Source organism: Talaromyces marneffei, chromosome 6 (genome assembly GCF_009556855.1).
Source record: "Talaromyces marneffei chromosome 6, complete sequence".
In the NCBI taxonomy this organism is placed as follows: domain Eukaryota; kingdom Fungi; phylum Ascomycota; class Eurotiomycetes; order Eurotiales; family Trichocomaceae; genus Talaromyces; species Talaromyces marneffei.
This window is the reverse complement of record NC_072353.1, coordinates 1,196,586-1,214,120: the sequence shown is the minus strand read 5'-3', so window position 1 is coordinate 1,214,120 and position 17,535 is coordinate 1,196,586. Positions and strand designations below refer to the sequence as shown.

The window sequence follows — 17,535 nt, the reverse complement described above, 5'->3', positions numbered from 1 at the left end:
TTGGGTAATGTCATTGTTTGATATAGGAGAATATTTGGTTAATATCTTGGGTGGTAGAAACAATTCCCTCATACTGCACCGCTGAAAAGGCAAACCCACGTGTGCTTACCGCGGTCTTTCAGTTCTTTGACTATCCCCTAGTTAAATATGGCTATAAAGCTAATTTTACAGCTGAAATTTACCTTTTACTACCATAGGAAAATCACGGTTTACCGCAAAATGAGGCGGCCATTTCGTTCAGCTTTTACAATTGATGAGGCTATATAGGGCTAGGGCTAGGGCTAATCATCAGGGCACTATTTTACCACTAGATATATCAAGTAGCCAAATCCGGAAATTTTAGCTAAATTCCTGTTGTAATCCAGTCGAGGGGTATCAAGTCGTGTCTTTATCATTAAAAAGCATTACAAGTAGAATGTGATGAGTTGTTCAATAATACCTCGGTATTTGCAAGAAGGTGCTGAGGGCAAAGGGTTCAGCGTTTTTATTAATGTATTTTCAATTTTTTTCTCCCAATTTGCTTCAATTGAGAATATCCTACTTCCGTCCTTATGGTAGAGGATATCCCATCACTGGTGGACCCAAATCGCCGCCTTCTAGGAATGTCTTTATCATCTGTGATATTTCCTTCAAACCATATGACTCACAGCGATCTAGCAATAGATATCGATGTCCCCTTCCCCAGCGAGGTTTGAAGTGTCCTGACGCAAGAAGCAGTCTAGCTATCTCGTGAAACTGGCGACAATTCTGCTTACGACAAAGAGCGGCGACCAACCCAAGGAGGTTTTCCCCCTTGCTATTCCTGAGATCCAGGGACTGCGTGGGTGAACATAATATGCTCACCATTGTAGGTTGAGCAGCGCATATTGCCCGTTCCAAGGCTGTGCGGCCTTCGTTATCTCGTAAATTAGGGTCCACTGTCTCTGATTCGAGAAGCATTGACATCATCTTAGCTGCCACCTCGTCCCCAACTGTCGCGCACCATGAGAGCGCTGTACGCCCATAGAGATCAACGGCATCAAGGTCAAATCTCGGATCACCGAATAGGAGACTGAAACTTCCCATGTTTCCTTTCTTCACATTATATATGAGCATGGTGCTCCCGTCAGGCAAACGGGGCATGGGATCAGCCCCAGCAGCAAGAAGGATTTGGATGTATCCCTTTCTGTTTTCCAGAACAGCTGAAGCAAGTGCTGTGAGCCCTTGATGATCTTTATTCTCTAGGTTGACATCATGTATAGATACGAGGAATTGAATGACCTCTTCATTGAATGGTGTCAGTACTGCGTAATGCAAGGGCGTCCTGCCGTACTTGTCTGGCGTATTTGGGTTTGCATGTGCTTCGTGCAGGCTGTTCATGATCGCTAGTCGGCCAGCATGGTTGATGCGGCCTTGAGCCGCAAGGGAGAATGGTGTTTGTCCTAGCACGTTCGTTTCGTTGACATCATAGTCTACCTTTTGGAATGCAGCTCTTGCCAACCGTTCAAATCCTCTCTCAGCCACATATGCCAGGAAACTTTGCCCAGGGAGAAACCAGCGTTCTAGTATTTGCTGCAAGGGTGGCGTGTTATCTGGTTCATCGCCCACCGTAATACTAATATTAGTTGCTACATCGCTCTGGTCATAACCGGTGACTGGATGAAGATCTTGCGCAAATTCTAAGAGGAGCTCCACGACAGCCTCTGATGAAGCGTAGAGGAGAGGGTTGACCGGCCCATTGAGATAAGTTCTGTAGTCACACTTCTTGTATTCACGCGTCTCTAGCATTTTCCGTAATATAACCGTGTCTCCAAACTCCGCAAGATATGAGATTAAATTGCGTGAAGATGTGAACTTTTTTAATCTCATTTTTTGTGGGTAATCAATAGAGCTCTGCAGAGCTTCGTCGGGATAGATGTCCTCTGAAGGATCGATATCTAGTAATGCCCTCGCTGCTCTGCTGTTACCGGAATATAATGTAGCAAGTATCGGGTATTCGAATCGGCCACCTCTCAGCGATAGGTGATGAGATCTCTCGGGATGAACTCTTATGAGAGCCTCCGCTCCTTGTGCCGAAAGAATATACAGGATGTGGACGTCGAGATTGTACATATAAATTGAATGTTTTTGAAAAGCGTTGTAGATGGGGATCCACCTTCCCAGAACTAAATGTTGAAATAACGACACCTGCGAAACTCCGAGGCGTTGTGCAGCATTAGAATGGTGCAGAATATGGTTTACCGCATATTCCAAGAAGGGGAAGCTTCTTGAGATCATTTCGGCCGAAGGTGGGAAAATTGCTCTCCAACGGAGACCTAAGGGAGGGGACTCTATATCTGCTCCGAGCTGCAGTAGGCAGATTCTCGTGATTATGGCGTGGCTCTAGGCTTCAATATTCTTCTCTCCATTTGACAGCTTGTTTACTCCACTTTCTTTGAGCAGGAAGTCCCGCACTGACTCGTGGATGAACTGAACGGTTGGTGGCATGGACTTTGTGATCTCAGCTAATCCTTTCGATACGTCCAGAATGAACTTTCTTAGAACCTCTGCCGTCACCTCCGCGGCGTTAAATGGGTCTTGAGGCTGATCATCAAATCCAGTCAGTAGAGCAACATACAGTTCCTGGGGACTGAGGGGCCGCTTCGCAAATAGGATCAACTGAACGCAAAGGACCATTTCATCGACATTGTTGCAATCTCTTGTGAGGATATCAATAAACAGGTCACGTAAGCCAGCAGGGATTTCGTCGAGTCTTCGTTTCAAGGCTTTCGTTCGACCTCGATCGTGTTCTTTATTAAGCATCGGAATAACTAAAGCGACCCAGAGAAATATACCGGAGGATTTGCGTAATATTTCTGCCTTTATATCATCGGCCTGCGGTGTATTCTCAATTTTTAGCTGAGAATCGATGTAAAGGCGGATATCGTCTCCGTGATCCTGCTCTTTCTCCAAGACAAGCTGAAGCCCTGTTTTGATAGTAATCTCTGGGTAATGGCGACTAGAGAAACAAACCTAGAAATTGTACGAATTCTCGCGGGCACTGAGCTCCTCAAACAAAGAAATCATGTCACGGACGTCATCCTCAGGGCATTCATCCAATGCGTCGACAAAGCAAACCACGCGACGATTTTGAAGACGGTCAACAACCAGTGAGAATATTTCCTTGAGCATTTCGGGTTCCCAACCCGTGTCTTTGATGGCGCTCAGTCTGTGTGTGCCGCAATAATCGAGACATGGCATGAGGTCTGGCATTTTGCTTAGCAGATGGTGGAGAAGCGAGCGATAGAGTCCCATAGTTGATTTTTCCAGAGTATCGCCTCGCGCGTTGAAAAAGAAAGATATCACGACGGCACTTTTCATCTTTTTTCTTACTTCCTGATAGAGAAATTTCATCATGATTGACTTGCCCGCACCTGTCTTTCCTTTGATCTAGAGAAACCCGCTGTGATTCTGCAATTCCCCGCAATCAAGCCAGTCTTTATACTTGGGATTTTGGAGCATCCAGCGGCAAGTTTTACCTTGGGCAGCCTTGAGGGACATTTGGCGGGCGTCGATTTGATCAAAGCGGAGCAGGTTTAGCAGCTCTTTCCGCTGATCGTCCGACAGTGTCTCTTCGTTCGTATTGTCCGTGTCTGAGACATGGGTCATCGGAAAGGTGACTGGCTGGTCTGATACACTGGATGTCCAATATACCAAGAAAGCTTTGGCGCAAGAGGCAGCAGTTGCCGCCGCATAGTTCTGCCACGTCTTATTCTTATGGCTATCCGCGTAATCGCACACACCCTTCATAATGACACAAGGCAGGATGTCCCATATCCCAGCTCCTTCCATTTCAAACCCTATCACCTTTTCCGTTGCGGCAAGCTCGTCGCGGTGTTTACCAGATTTCATGACCGTGTCAGCTGAGGCCATAGAACCAAAATGGACATGTGGCTTTGGAGGATCTGCCATCAGGCGAGATCTTGGTCCAAGCGAGCCCATGCATCCGAGTTTTCTGCAGTCGAGTTCCGGTGCCTTCTCACAGACAGGGTCACTGCTGCAATGGCAAACCGCACAGAGACACGTGGTGTCGGGGTGTTGGTGATAGTATTTATGGCGATAGAGGGCTTCAAACAATTGATCTTGCGAAGTACCTGGATACTGCCATTTACCAGAATGATGACCTTCAAGGGTCCGCTGGTATTTCCAAAGATCATTTTGCAGCTGGTCGTGCATCTTACTGGTTTTCAGGCCAGAGAGAAAGCTTCGGATCGTTCGGTTGGGGCCACCAAGAGTTTCCTTGACAACACGATTGCTCCTGAATGCGTCAGGATATTGCTTGCCAAAGTCGTATTCCACAATCTTATCGCTGACAATTACATCTCCCAGAATTACCTCAGTCCGTTCGGAAGGAGATGGCACTGCCCCGCAGATCCCTACTAAGAGTGCGAGATTGACCCTAGGAAAGCTAACTTGTAGATTGGAAGCAACGCTTGCTGCATTCTTCTTCCCCATTTCAGGCAGGCACGTTAACACAACACAATGAGAGCCAATTCGTCCTATCCGGTACCAGTTCGCATCTCCCGGTTGCTTCCCGTAGGCAGCGACATCATATGTCTCGTCAAACAACGCTTCGACAGCGTCAAACTCCAAAGGCAAGGCGCATATAATTGCTGTTTCGAATTCATTGCGAGATTGAGGGCGCACCTTCAGTCGACTTCATAAGTACTTTCACCTTGAGAATCCTCTTCACCATGATAAGGATGCAAGGACAAGCTTCGGGCCCCCGTCTCGCTAGTGAGAATATAGGTAGTCCGGCGACATGCGAAGCTGAGGTGAGGCCGAGTTGAAATTGACATGATGTTCAACAGATCACCAGATAAGGCTTGCTACGCAGGCGGCTGCGCCTTAGTTGTTCACGTGATGCCTAACTGCTCAGCCTTACGTTTGCCGTCAATATGCGCCAGCACGGACGATTTACATTATTGTATCTCATATACCAATATCAGGAAACTCACAGGTCCTGCCTTGACAAGCGCAATGTTGTCCTGGTTGTCAAACTAGCTGTGGATGCTACGACATAGGATACTCATTAGGTACCCCTCACACCTTGATTCGACGGTTACATAACTAATACTTAATAAATGATAAACTTCAAAAATATCAATCTACCAATCCCCAAAACGCCTGTAAGTCCGTAAGCATATTATAATTATTAGACCAAATCACATCTAAGAATCTCGAACCCTTGATGCGGGGCTAGTCCGGGGCACGCGGGGGATTCCCAGAAGCACGGGGAGGAGATGCGAATAGTCACAATTCTACTGGTTCACAGCTGTATACTTTGCTCGGATTCAAAGATGAGGAGCGGTTGTGTGGGGCTTGAATTTTCTCGTTCATCTTTTAAGAAGTTGAGATGGGGAGACTTGATCTTCTTCTGTTCAATTTTGGACTGAATTTGTGTTACAAACAAGACAAAAACCAAAACAAAACGGTGCCAGAATAAGACAGAAGCCAATCGACAAAATGTCTCTCATCACCCCGAATCAGTCCTTGTTTTCATCGAGCCTGAACGGTCTCGTTGTCGTTCTGACCGGCGGCGCACAAGGTGTTGGCCAGAGTGTCGTAGAAAAACTGCACTGTACGTTTCTTCCTGTCCTTTACGATAAGCAAAACTCCAATTCTGACCGAGAAGAACAGCCGCCGGCGCAAAAATCATCTTCGGCGACGTCGACGACACCCTCGCCACAAAACTCGCCTCAACCCTCAATAGCAGCGACGGCTCCGAAAGAGTGCACTTCGTCCACTGCGACACCTCCAACTACGCCAACCAATTGAATCTTTTCCAAACCGCGTACAAGCTCTACAACCGCATCGACATTGTAATCGCCAACGCTGGAATCGCAATCCACAAGGACCCCTTTATCCCCGAGCACGAGTCCGATGAATCCATCCTCTCGCCCCCGAATCTTGCGGAGGTTGATGTAAATCTCAAGGGTCCGCTATATACCTCCAGACTGGGACTGCATTATCTACGTAAAAACAATTCGGCATCTAAGGGAGATATCGTGCTTGTCTCGAGTATAGCCGGATTCAAGGAATGCGAGGGTCTCACCACGTATACGGCTAGCAAGCATGGCGTTATCGGGTTGATGAGAGGGTTGGCGTTGCAGGGTGAGAAGGAAGGAATTAGGATTAATACAGTTTGTCCATGGATGACCAGTAAGTCCCTCCAGGCTCTCCTTCCGGCAAATAAGAAAAGAGGGTATGGTATGTATGGGGTTGGGGCTAACGAAGGTAGAAACGAGAATGGTAACCGGCATCGAACAAGGATGGTACAACCTCGGCCTCCCGTCCAACGAACCCGAAGACGTCGCAAACGCAATCCTCATCTGCGCAACGGCGAATCGATCCACCCAACCCGACGGCCAACAGCACGAAGGTGCTGCGTTGCCGTTTTCCGGTAAGATTGTTTGGGTTGGTGGCGGTAAGAGTTTTGAAATTGAAGACAGACTACAAGCGCTGGAGCCGGAGTGGCTGGGGAAAGAGAATAGTGAGGTCCTGAAGAGAGGGCAGGAGTATCTTCATTCTGGGAAGACGAGCTGGGACACTTCGAAGTGATGAAAGTTTAGCATCAATGATATTTTGTATATATTTTCTAGTTCAATGTTAAGATGCTCCTACATATACATATGCCCAGGTAAACTCTGCTCGTAATTGCATGTGGTTATATATTGATCTAGCTATGTGTATTAATGATATGTACATTCAATCTATCCACCAGGATATGTACTGTATATTGTATATGCAGCGATGCGTAATAGAACGAGAAGAAAACCGTCAAAGCAGAGAGACATGCGAAATAAAAACACCTTATTGCATATTGAGCTGTAAATCATCAACTATCAATCATACATATCCTCCTAATGAAGGGCGAAGAAAACTCCTCCAAGCAACATAGACGCTCCAGCAATGAGGGCCGTGCTCATGAAATCCGGAACAGGAGCAGGGTTGGCCAAAGATTTCTGACCAGAGGATGCTGAGGAGGAGGAGGATGCAGAGCCAGTCTGCGCGACAGGATCAAGAGACACGGTAATGCTGCTGGTGGTAACATCTGAACCGCCTGAGCCGCCTGAGCCACCCCTCGAGCCGGTCGGAGCGGCGGTGGCAGTAGGACCGCCATATTGGTTGGGGTTGCCAGTGGCGGTCTGGGTGACTGTGGCGCCGCTAACAACACTGGCAATAGGGCTGGCGGAGGTAATTTCAACGATGTTGCTGTCCGTTGCATTGAAGACGGTTTGCGCGAGAGAGATTTGCTTGTTGTCGAGATCGTACACAACATAGGCAGAGCGAAGGAAAGTGTCGCCGAGAATGACGGGCATATCTCCTTGTGTTCCTTCTAGACCAAGGAAACACGCCAACGAGCCATCGTTAAATTTCGCCTGCCCGCCGTTTGTGTTCATTGCAGGTAACGCAAACTGGGAGAAAGGAACCTTGATGGTTGGACCGTTGGGTCCACCAAATGTAAAGTCAAGAGAGCCCGCCTCATCAAGAAGCGCGCATTGGACAATTGCATCACCTGCTTCGTCTACTGTGGCATCGAAGAACTTGAGCAATAGTTGATAGATATCCATCGGCACTATGCTCACTGTGGTACCGGAATCGAGCAACGCGGGCGATTTAAACGACGCGGCAGTAATTGTCTGTGACCCAGATTTGGTCGTAATGCCGAGAGAAGTCCATGCGACAGTCATACTGGTCAATTGACGAGAGGACTCGTCGGGCTGAATGGGCACCGTCAAGAGGTTGCCGGAGAATTTCTTGGTATCGTAGCCACCAAACAAACAGTTTCCAGTTTTTGAATCCAGATCATTCAACCACAAACTGTATGCCCTGGTGCTGATGACGTTTTGTGACTTGAGTATATCGACAAAGTTTGGATAGGGCTGGCCGCCTTCTCCTGTAATGGCCTCGTTGGTGTCGAATCCAATACCCATTATACCGGTAGGAACGTACTGCGCATTGGTAGCATAAGCCATGGTAAGGTTTTTGACGCTGGCTTCGCCAACGCTGAAATTATCTAGGATATAATTACCAGTCACGCTGGAATTAGGTGTGCCGTATTGAATGAAAAAGCCGCCTGTGGGTTCGAATAGCTGAACGGTCGAGGACTTGGAGGGGTCATCTATTTTCCAACCGTTAGCACGAGAAAAAAAAAACAACATACATACATTTTGCACATCCACGTGCCAGCCACATGGCATCGGAATGCAAGGAGAGGAAAAAAAACGTACATATACCACCTAGACAATCAGAGGTTTGCGCGTTGCACGAATTAGGACCGAAAAACCAGACATCACTGCTGCCAGTATCCAAGACCAACTGCACCAGCTGACCGGGGGTTCCGACTGTAGCGTTCACAAAGTAGATGCCTTCGTTCATGGCATTTGTGACGGTGACGGAGGCAGCGTCTCGTTTGGCGAGAGGGTTGGCATTTGGGTTGCGGGTCATTGGCATGTACAGCACCTTGGGCTCAGCAAGGGCGCTGGCAGCTAGACCCAGAAGGGCAAAGCTGCGTAGCGACATGATGATCTGTTGATGGCTGTTTTTGTTTTTTGTTTTTTTTTCGGTGTCGTCGGTGGACAGTAATGATCTATCGTCGAGATCTGTTCTCGACGAGAGTGTTTGTAGAAAAGGAAGAAAAGGACACGAGCGAGAGGAAATATGAGACGGGGCAGATCAGCGCTAACTTGGCTGCTGCAATGAATGACGCAGACGAATCAAAGGTAAGTTAGCCTCGCCCTAAAAGGCTAAACCCTACTACATGGTTACAGAATACATCGTTACTCTGTAGTACATACGTAGTACGTAGCATGTAAGTTAGTTACGGAGTTCGCTGACAGCAAAGAGTACCTTCGGGTATTATTAACTGGGTTAATCCTGGGTAAATTACGGTAACCGCCGAACTTCAAACTCTAGTCAGATCGCGACAAGCTGATTGGGCAGGAGCTGGAGCGCGAGTGCGTCATACAGCGACATCAAAGAGTAATCATTCTTTCATTCTCGATCAAAGAAAAGAGCAAATTCAAGAGTATTGTACGTACCACGGACTCTGGAGTAGGCAGTACATAGCACAGTACCAGATGGTGACGCCAAGGAGGTAATTTCTAATCTTGGACACGAGTGCTGAGCCAAATAGGGGCTCATACCACGGGCGAGCTCCATATGAGGCTGAGCTTAGCGGGCTTAGCCAACTTTATCGTGTTGCTGCGTAGTATGTGCGCGTTGTCTGTTCGACACCACAGCTATTTGTACAACCAACGCCAGGCAACGACTACATACGTACATAGTTAGTAGTACGTAGTATGAGTATGCAAGTCTACTCTGTAAGTTATGCTAAATATCATCGTGGCTTAGCAGCATCTTGATCCTTCAGCCTTGAACTGCATCCGTCCCCCATACGAGAAACCTAACCAGGCAAACGCATCGCTACTCAAAATTCAAATACCCACAGTGGCACACTCCATACTCTGTCCAGAGCACATCGCGTCTTGGCTTCGAATGCACAATGGCCAACCTGCTCGGCTACGTACACTGGTTGAGCGGGACGATGTAACTAGTTATCGATCGATCTATTCTACTACGTAGTACACATTGCTTTCTGACTGCCATCGTCGCCTCTGCATGTAGCTGAGACCTTACAGAGTACTTGTAGTATAATTGTGTTGAGCCTCTTGCCTGGTTGGGTGTCTGAGTTAATCGGAGTCATTTTTCGTGTTTGAGTCTAGACCCCACCGTTGGTATCGGGAGATCGAGAGAGTTGCTCTGCCGATGGCTATTAATTTCATTCGCCCTGTAAGATTCGAGTTGTTGGTACTAGATCCTAGGTTACCAACTTTTGTACGAGTACTTGGGGTAGTATGTAAACAGGAAACCAATCGCCTTGGAAACCGTACGGAGTACCTAAAAAATTAATAGGGTCTTTGTTTACAGGGACGATCTCAAATAATGGAAAATGTAGAAAATTCATTGGGTATCGAATTTATCAATCGTATATCAAATCAAACAAATCCGCATAGTTCATGGACATCCCCAATCGTTAGGTCGTGAATATAAACCAGATGCAAACCGAAACATGTACAATAAAAAAAAAAAGAAACACGTGATCATTTTAACATTAACGTCTATACATGGCGGAAGGGCTCATATGCCTCCTGTCGGAATGTCTGCATAGGCACATTATGTTGCTGCGAATAAGGAGCAGCAGGACCAGTGGGCCCGGCATTACCGGCGTACGGACTGCCAACCCTCTCATAGGTATACGGCGCCTTTTCAGCCATAACGCGGCCACGACTTGCCCGTCCACCGTGATAAGGCGACCGGGCGGCACAGCAGCAAGAGCTCAACAGCCAGAAAAATGTGCCGCCGAGCGCAAACGCAGTCGCAACCCATGTCGCGACGTAGATGTTTTTGCCCATGGAGCCGTGCATTCCGTATTGCTTGAGGGCGGAGTTGAATGTGCCCAGAAAGACGGCGAACATGCCGGTAGCGGTGGCTGAGGCGGCGAGCGTGAAGAAGAATGCGACGCCGGAGATGAGACTTGTCACGAGACTACCGAGGCGACTGCAGATCGCGAATAGACCGACAATCAGACCCAGAGCAGTAGCGCCGAAGGCGACGATGTAAGCGATGAACATCCATTTCGAGACGGTCTTGTACGTGTTCAGCGCCTTTTGGAGGTTGCTTGGCAGGATATTGTCCCCAGAGCTGGCGGCGCTGGTACTGTTCAGGCCCCAAACAGCGACGGGATCGAACGAAAACTCGGCCACGGGCTTGGTGCAGTAGTCGACTTTGTACTCGCCGGCGCTAGTCTTGTCGCCCGCGCAGTAACCCCAGAGACCGATGTCGTAGAAGTCGCGGATGGTGTTGGCGGCGAGTGCCTGGACGAGGGCGGCCTCGAGAGAGCTGCTGCCGAGGTTGGTCAGATCGCCGAGGGCGCTGGCGGCTTGGTCCGCGAGGGAGCTGCCTCCTGCGCTGGTGAGGTTGCTCAGGTCGGCCTGGAGAGTCAGTTAGTACTGTAGGAAATCTTTGGAAGTAGAAAGGTCAAAAGCGGACGTACTCTGAAGAAGTATAGATCATTCTGGGTGGTGGACTTGGAATTCGTGCAGCCGATGCCGACAAAAATGAGCGATACCAATGCACCGACCGTAGCGGCGTATGGGAAGAGGATACACGCGATGCGGCCGATGGAGGTCATTTTGTCTAATTATTCGCAGTGTGTTTGTTTGTTCAATCAACGAATGCCGATGCCGATGCAAATGCGATAAAGAGTACGGAGGAAACTGAAACAATCGATAAACGAATGCAGACAGATGAATGTTAAAAAAAAAATTCAACAGAATGAAGCCGGCAAACAGACCTCTTAAATACGAGTCAAGATTCAACAACGAACGTGGAACACACTGACGCAGGCTGAAATTAACATTCCCCTCCAGCCGCGTGTACAAAGTAGAAAGCAGTCTGGTTGGCTGCCGAAGCGTGGCTGAGGGACGCTCACTCCACTTTAATGTTGACCGTCACCCAGCCTCAACTGCCAACCTGGCCCAGCCTTAATTTTTTTTGTGTCTGTTTCTATTTTTGCTTCTGGTTTTTGCTGGTGCTTACGTGTGAGGGAATGGAATGCCACGCACTGAGGCTGTGGTAGTTATTTTTTATTTTTGCTTCAACGGAGTACTATGTACTATATACTATGCTATGTAGTTGCTACTCCGTACATACGAGTAGTACAGAGTATTCCATGTCAAACATCAACGTTCTTGGCAGTACGGAATACTACTACGTACGACGTATGAGTACCTGCTACGTAACTAGTACATAGCGAAACAACCAACGTCATCGGCTTCCACGCGATATTCATTGCCTTTACTCAAAGTAGTCTAGTGTGCTGCCTACGCTACGTTTCGATCAGCGCCGATGCTCAACATCTCCATCCCAACACCTCCCAGGACCAACACCCTCTTCGTAGTGCCTGCAGTATCGGCAATTTCCATGACGTCCATAGCCGCGATATCAGCCACAGGGCAATACTGGTCTGATTTCAGTGAGATCGTGATCACTGGTTCCTGCGTTTTCCTCGCTAAATCAACAACAACGGACCACAGTTTGACTCGTTGATCGTTTCCACCAGACGATGCGATATCTACCGTGGTAGTGGTGTCTGTATAAAAGCTCAAAATCTTGACTGCCGTTATCGCCGATGCGTGCGCGTTCCCAACGCAGACGCTGCTGACTACGCGAACGTCGTCATCATCTAGCTTGACGAGCGTGACTGATAAGGAATTGTCATCGCCGCCACTGACGAGGAGCTGATACCCTGGAAGAATTTCGTCGTGCTCCAAAGTCTTGATGCTGCTGGTATGAACGGCATGATGCAGTTCCCATGTCAATGTCTGGACGTCGGAAGCCGCGTTCACAGAGAACTTGTCAGACCCCTCGTGCGTAATCCATTCCACGGGCCAGACAGCAAGATATCCATCGGTAGCTCCTGTAGCGAGGAATACTCTCGATTTCCGGATCATGAAATGGACCTCTGTCAAGCAATTTGTAGAATAGGTCCCTCTTCCAAGGAGCTGATAGGCATGTGAGTCCATCGAGCTTGTATATGAGAATATCTGTTTCGCTTTAGTAGAAGTCAGACTGAAGAGAGACTTGGGGTTGACACACCTTGACGGTAGAATTCGAATATACGAGAGCCAGCAAAAACCTATCTTCCTCACCCGATGACTCCATACGCAGCACGTCAAAACTAGTAACGCGAAGCTCTATCTCCATCTCCTCGCGTGGACACGCGGCCTCCAACAATGCCGTGATACCCAGTTTCGGCTCTGATCGAATTCGCCACGCCATAAACTCCTCTCTACCGCCGCTTGAGAATACGAATCTACCATCATCCGACCACTTGATTTGCTGCAAACCACTGACGTGAGCACTCATAATACGCAAACACTGCACAGAGTTCCACGTGCTGCTGCTGTCTTTTGATTTTGGCGACGGCACCGAGATACGGATCAGTGTATCTTCTCCTCCGCTAGCTATTAATCGCAGCGCTTGTCCTCCATGGTTACCTGCTTTGGCTACCGCCAAAGTCTTTTGTTCCCGTCCATGACTTCCCATTTGCAGAGGACGATGAAGAACAGAATCTGCAACAACTGCATGCAGCGCTCGTGCTTGAATCCAGACTATCGTGCCCGCTCCTGGGACGAGGGGATCGGGCATGAAGTTCCAGAATCGGTTCACACCACCGCAATCAAGTGTCAATATTTGCGTCTGAGTGGTCTCATTCCATAGGACGAGAGCTACGCCCCGGAAACCGTAAAGGATGAACTGTCCAGTGTGGTCATCGAAATAAGCGCCTTCTATTTGTGATAACGGCGCCGATGAGCGGTGGATTTGTTGTAAACTCCATCTATCATCACCATCTGATCGCCTGTATAGTCGCCATGCGCAATAATGACCATCTCCACCGCCGGTCATCACGTATCCCGCATCGGGAATCTCATCATCATCAATAGAACTAATAAAGTTCAAAGATTCTCTTCCATGAGCTCGCCACATAACAAACGAGTACTCGAGTCTCTCTTTTGAAGCGTCCAGGCAGTATAGTAGAAGCTGGCCCATTTTACCACCAATAGCAATACATTTGCCCCGGCAGACGATAGATCCCGTTGAAATTGCAAGTGCCGGAGGCAACACCAGGGTCGTTTGTTTCACATCATAGCCGCCTTCGACCATGTCGACGTTGAACAAATGCGCTTCTTCAAATTGGGGATATGCCACAAGGAACGTGAAGCTTCGGGGAGCGGACACATCGTCAATCTCAGCATCCAACATTACAATTTTCACAGGACGACGAGGGACCTGTATCATATTCGTCAACTTTCTAGTGGTGTGGTTGTATAGAAACAGCTTTCCGGTCGAGCCACCAATTATCGCAAGACCCTGGCTTGAAATGGAAGCTATTGTCGAATAAGAGCGTATATCTTCCTCCGTAGACAAAGTCTCCCATTCTATCTGTGGCTTAAGTGTGTGAGAAGCAAGAGTCAAAGTCCCCAACTGTACAATCCCCCCGACATAGACCACGACGAAACTATCTTTCGACACAAAAGCAAAGCTTCGCGGCGTGAGACCGCTCGCGTCGACCTTGGAATATGCGGCTTTGAACAGAGTTCTCGGGCTGTAAGGTGATATGCCTAAAGATAAATCATCGTCGTGGTTTGCAGTATAAGCCAGCTCATACGTCCTGACCGCCCCATCGTTTCCCCCTGTAAATATGGATAGCGTATCGTCATCTCCTTTGGACAATGCTAATGACCAGATATGCTTTCCCGCATGATGACTCAGTGACGTGATATTGCTCAACTCATACTGAAAATTGCCATCTGTCTTTGAATTCGTCAAGTCTAGCCGCCACAGTTGACTTGTAGCGTCCTCCCCTTTCGAGACAAGATTCACCGTAGCTGTACTGTTGCCTCTGACAGGCAAAAAATAAACCCCCCATACACGAGAACTATGACCCCAGCCCTTGGCAACAGCCGACTCAGAGCCACTTGATATGTTCTTTGGTGCAGTACTTCCGAAGCCTGTGCTTCGTAAGTCAAATCCATCCGTCACATATGCCGCGCGATCTGCGGAAGTGGTATGGATGCAGTCCGAGATATCCCAAATCCGGACCGTGCGATCATCACTGCAACTAGCGAGGAGTCTCACGCGTTGCTCCTTTCCAGCTTTATTCAGGCGTAGTTCGTCGGAAATACTGACTCCGAAGATTGAACCGTCGTGGCCGGTGAAAAAGTGGTGAATTGAGGATGTAACCGTAGACGCATTTGCATCCGTACCATCTTGCCTAAAACAAGACCAGACGATAATCTCGCCAAAGACAGTGCCGGCGGCTATGAGGATATGTGAAGCAGAGAGAGTTATTATGTCGGCAGAATATAGTGTAGACTTGACGCCACTGACCAGACGCCTCAGTTGTATGGCGTCGGAATATTTGGAACCGTCAGCTTGCTTCAATTTGATCGACAAGACAGAGTTGTGACCGGTAATCAAGTAAGCAAGATTCGAAGTATCATCGATGTGCGCTGGACAGATATCATATATCCAGTCAGGAGCAGCATGTTCCAACGTTCCACACACAATCCGAAGATGAAGTTTGTCGCCCTGCTGCCTAAGGATACGAATAACCCGTAAAGAAGAACCACCCCACACTAGTACAGAAAAGATGTCTTGCTCTCTGCACCGCAGCTCATCAATCATGAAACCGTGGACATTGTTCCGTCGGAAAACTCTGAGCTTGTGAATAGTCTCCCCGCTCTTGACATCGATCACAGAGACGAAAGGTCCTTGACCTTTGAGAAGATATCTTGAAGATGCTATATGGATCTCTTTCAAGGCAGTGACCGGGAAACAGCCGTCATAGTGCTGTTGAGTCAAATATTAGTAGTGTATAGATGCAAAAAAAAAAGTTTTGGGTGAACCTACCTCTGCTGAACACGACATTGATTGGCACGCAACATGGGTTGCGGTTTTTCGCACTTATAGATCTTCTCGAGGAAGTTCCAAGAGGAAGAATTGAACAAAAATATATCTTCCAGGGGCTACTCAATTAAGACTTGATGTACGTAGAGGAACATGTTACTGTAGTCCCGCACCGTTGCCTGCAAATTGTTTCTCGCCCCACCTTCCGCGATGAGAAGATTTGTGGGCAAAGGCAGACACGGGCTTGGTTTATCAAAAACAATATTTTATGATTTTAGATCCTTTCTCTTCGTAATAATTAATTGATATGAGAACCCAATCCAGCGCCTAGTGACCTTATATAACCTATAAATGTACATGACTTTTTTTGGCATCATTTGCATCCTCCTTTCATTTCCACAGTCTGCTCGACAATACCGCCATTAAATATCCCACTGTGCACCTGGCGAAGAATATCCTCTGGGTTCTCCTGCATAACATCGAGTTTTGCCTTTGCATACCCCTTCAAGCCAGGTACCTTGACCAACACCATAAGGATACGCTCACGTAGAGAGCGCTTGCCCGACCGTTCTTCCCATAACATGTATGCAACAGTAAGCATGATAAAGATCCAGTAGACGTTGTACGCAATAATAGATCCGTAGGTGCCCGTATTCTCCCAACCCAAAATAGAATTGAACACATCCCAGCCATTGTCTGTCTCTGCATTGCAGCAGTTAACGTGCCAAACAGTCTGCAAAATATTGTACGAGCCTGGCCCACTACCCACATCGGCAACGTCGGAGCCAACAGCCTGTTGGAAGCGGTAATATTCAAGATCCCAAACAACTTTGGAGAACATGCCGGCAGCAATGAGATAGAGGACGCATGTTGAAGCGATCAGGAAGAACTGTATAGACATGGCATTGCCACCACGGTAAAGCATATAACCACAGGCCAAACCTGCGATGATGGCCGTGACCACGGGCAAGGGGAACGCAGTGGCTGGGTAACCGAGAGAAACACCACTGACAAAAACAACTCCCTCGACTCCCTCCCGCAAAGTGGTGACGAATGGGAGCAAGAACATGGCATAGCGCCGTGTCCAATTACCAAACAGCTTGGACTGTTTTTTGTTCTGGCTCTGTTGGACCAACGACTTGGCGATCTTGATACGCCACTGCTCCTTGCTCTTGTTGATTCGTAAGAGAGCCATCCCCATCGCAGTGACAATGATGCATGCAATCAGGAAGAATATGCCCTCCCATAGCTTCTCAGCGCGCGTCCACACGTCGTGGCCGAGTCCGTAGAAGACACCCACAAAGGCGCCTCCAATAATTAGGCAGATGAATATGCCTGCAAATGCCCCGTACCAAACATGGCGAACGAGTCGTTTATATAATGCTTGATCTTGGTCTGGTCCACCTAAGCCTTGTTTCAGGAAGGAAAGCAACACAGAGAGGATGATGGAGGCCTCGAGGCACTCGCGAAAAACGATGAAGAAGACCTGGACAGCAAAGACGTTCGTACCCATCGTTGCGATTGAACTGCTTTGAGTACAAAAAAGGGGCAGAATTCGGGGATGCTGCTCAGGGAAGTGGGCAACATAAGGAGGGAGTGTTGAGGAGAAAGCCGGATTGAAGTGTTCGGTATTCGGCATCAGGTGACATCTTATCTGATCGGGCAGCGATGCCGGCGATACCCGGTCCGGCTTAGTGTACGCTCAGTCCTAGACGCTTGTCTCGCTAGCGCCGCGGTAGAGCGCCCCGTTCGCACGCTTCGCCAATGGACGCCCTCGATCAGATAGTATGTGCAGCGGAGATGAGTTATCTGATGCAAATTTTTCATTCGTCAATGCCGAAGTCGCACCCCCCGTGTTGTGCCGTATGGGACGATTTTGGAAACTGTCGAATGTCCCGAAACGATCAGATATCGTGGCAGTGGGGGTTTCGGTGTGGTCATTACAAGCTTTTCATTCGTGGACACTGCGTCGGATTGAGCTGATCAGGCGAGACATGTTGCGCTTGGCCCTCCATCCATCCATCTCATCCGTATAAGTTG

The 17,535-nt window shown here is 48.3% G+C and overlaps 8 protein-coding genes across 8 annotated transcripts; 1 reads left to right on the top strand and 7 right to left on the bottom strand.

Moving 5' to 3' along the window:
- Positions 1-549: 549 nt before the first annotated feature.
- Positions 550-2,256, bottom strand: EYB26_007953 (uncharacterized protein; the record flags this gene model as incomplete). Its single annotated transcript, XM_054267212.1, has 1 exon — positions 550-2,256. The coding sequence occupies one exon, from the start codon at positions 2,254-2,256 to the stop codon at positions 550-552; it is 1,707 nt and encodes a 568-aa protein (XP_054123187.1).
- A 105-nt stretch (positions 2,257-2,361) lies between these two features.
- On the bottom strand, positions 2,362-3,231 carry EYB26_007952 (uncharacterized protein; the record flags this gene model as incomplete). The annotated part of the gene is made up of 2 exons (XM_054267211.1): positions 2,362-2,945; positions 3,021-3,231. The coding sequence occupies 2 exons, from the start codon at positions 3,229-3,231 to the stop codon at positions 2,362-2,364; spliced, it is 795 nt and encodes a 264-aa protein (XP_054123186.1).
- Positions 3,232-3,408: 177 nt separating this feature from the next.
- Positions 3,409-4,817, bottom strand: EYB26_007951 (uncharacterized protein; the record flags this gene model as incomplete). Its single annotated transcript, XM_054267210.1, has 2 exons — positions 3,409-4,631; positions 4,688-4,817. 2 exons carry the CDS (start codon positions 4,815-4,817, stop codon positions 3,409-3,411), a joined length of 1,353 nt encoding a protein of 450 aa, XP_054123185.1.
- Positions 4,818-5,484: 667 nt separating this feature from the next.
- Positions 5,485-6,579, top strand: EYB26_007950 (uncharacterized protein; the record flags this gene model as incomplete). The annotated part of the gene is made up of 3 exons (XM_054267209.1): positions 5,485-5,599; positions 5,659-6,180; positions 6,260-6,579. 3 exons carry the CDS (start codon positions 5,485-5,487, stop codon positions 6,577-6,579), a joined length of 957 nt encoding a protein of 318 aa, XP_054123184.1.
- Positions 6,580-6,881: 302 nt separating this feature from the next.
- On the bottom strand, positions 6,882-8,544 carry EYB26_007949 (uncharacterized protein; the record flags this gene model as incomplete). The annotated part of the gene is made up of 2 exons (XM_054267208.1): positions 6,882-8,143; positions 8,253-8,544. 2 exons carry the CDS (start codon positions 8,542-8,544, stop codon positions 6,882-6,884), a joined length of 1,554 nt encoding a protein of 517 aa, XP_054123183.1.
- Positions 8,545-10,142: 1,598 nt separating this feature from the next.
- On the bottom strand, positions 10,143-11,215 carry EYB26_007948 (uncharacterized protein; the record flags this gene model as incomplete). The annotated part of the gene is made up of 2 exons (XM_054267207.1): positions 10,143-11,015; positions 11,078-11,215. The coding sequence occupies 2 exons, from the start codon at positions 11,213-11,215 to the stop codon at positions 10,143-10,145; spliced, it is 1,011 nt and encodes a 336-aa protein (XP_054123182.1).
- Positions 11,216-11,906: 691 nt separating this feature from the next.
- Positions 11,907-15,516, bottom strand: EYB26_007947 (uncharacterized protein; the record flags this gene model as incomplete). Its single annotated transcript, XM_054267206.1, has 3 exons — positions 11,907-12,629; positions 12,682-15,438; positions 15,499-15,516. The coding sequence occupies 3 exons, from the start codon at positions 15,514-15,516 to the stop codon at positions 11,907-11,909; spliced, it is 3,498 nt and encodes a 1,165-aa protein (XP_054123181.1).
- A 352-nt stretch (positions 15,517-15,868) lies between these two features.
- EYB26_007946 (uncharacterized protein) lies at positions 15,869-17,008 on the bottom strand (the record flags this gene model as incomplete). The annotated part of the gene is made up of 1 exon (XM_054267205.1): positions 15,869-17,008. The coding sequence occupies one exon, from the start codon at positions 17,006-17,008 to the stop codon at positions 15,869-15,871; it is 1,140 nt and encodes a 379-aa protein (XP_054123180.1).
- Between the last annotated feature and the right edge of the window lie 527 nt (positions 17,009-17,535).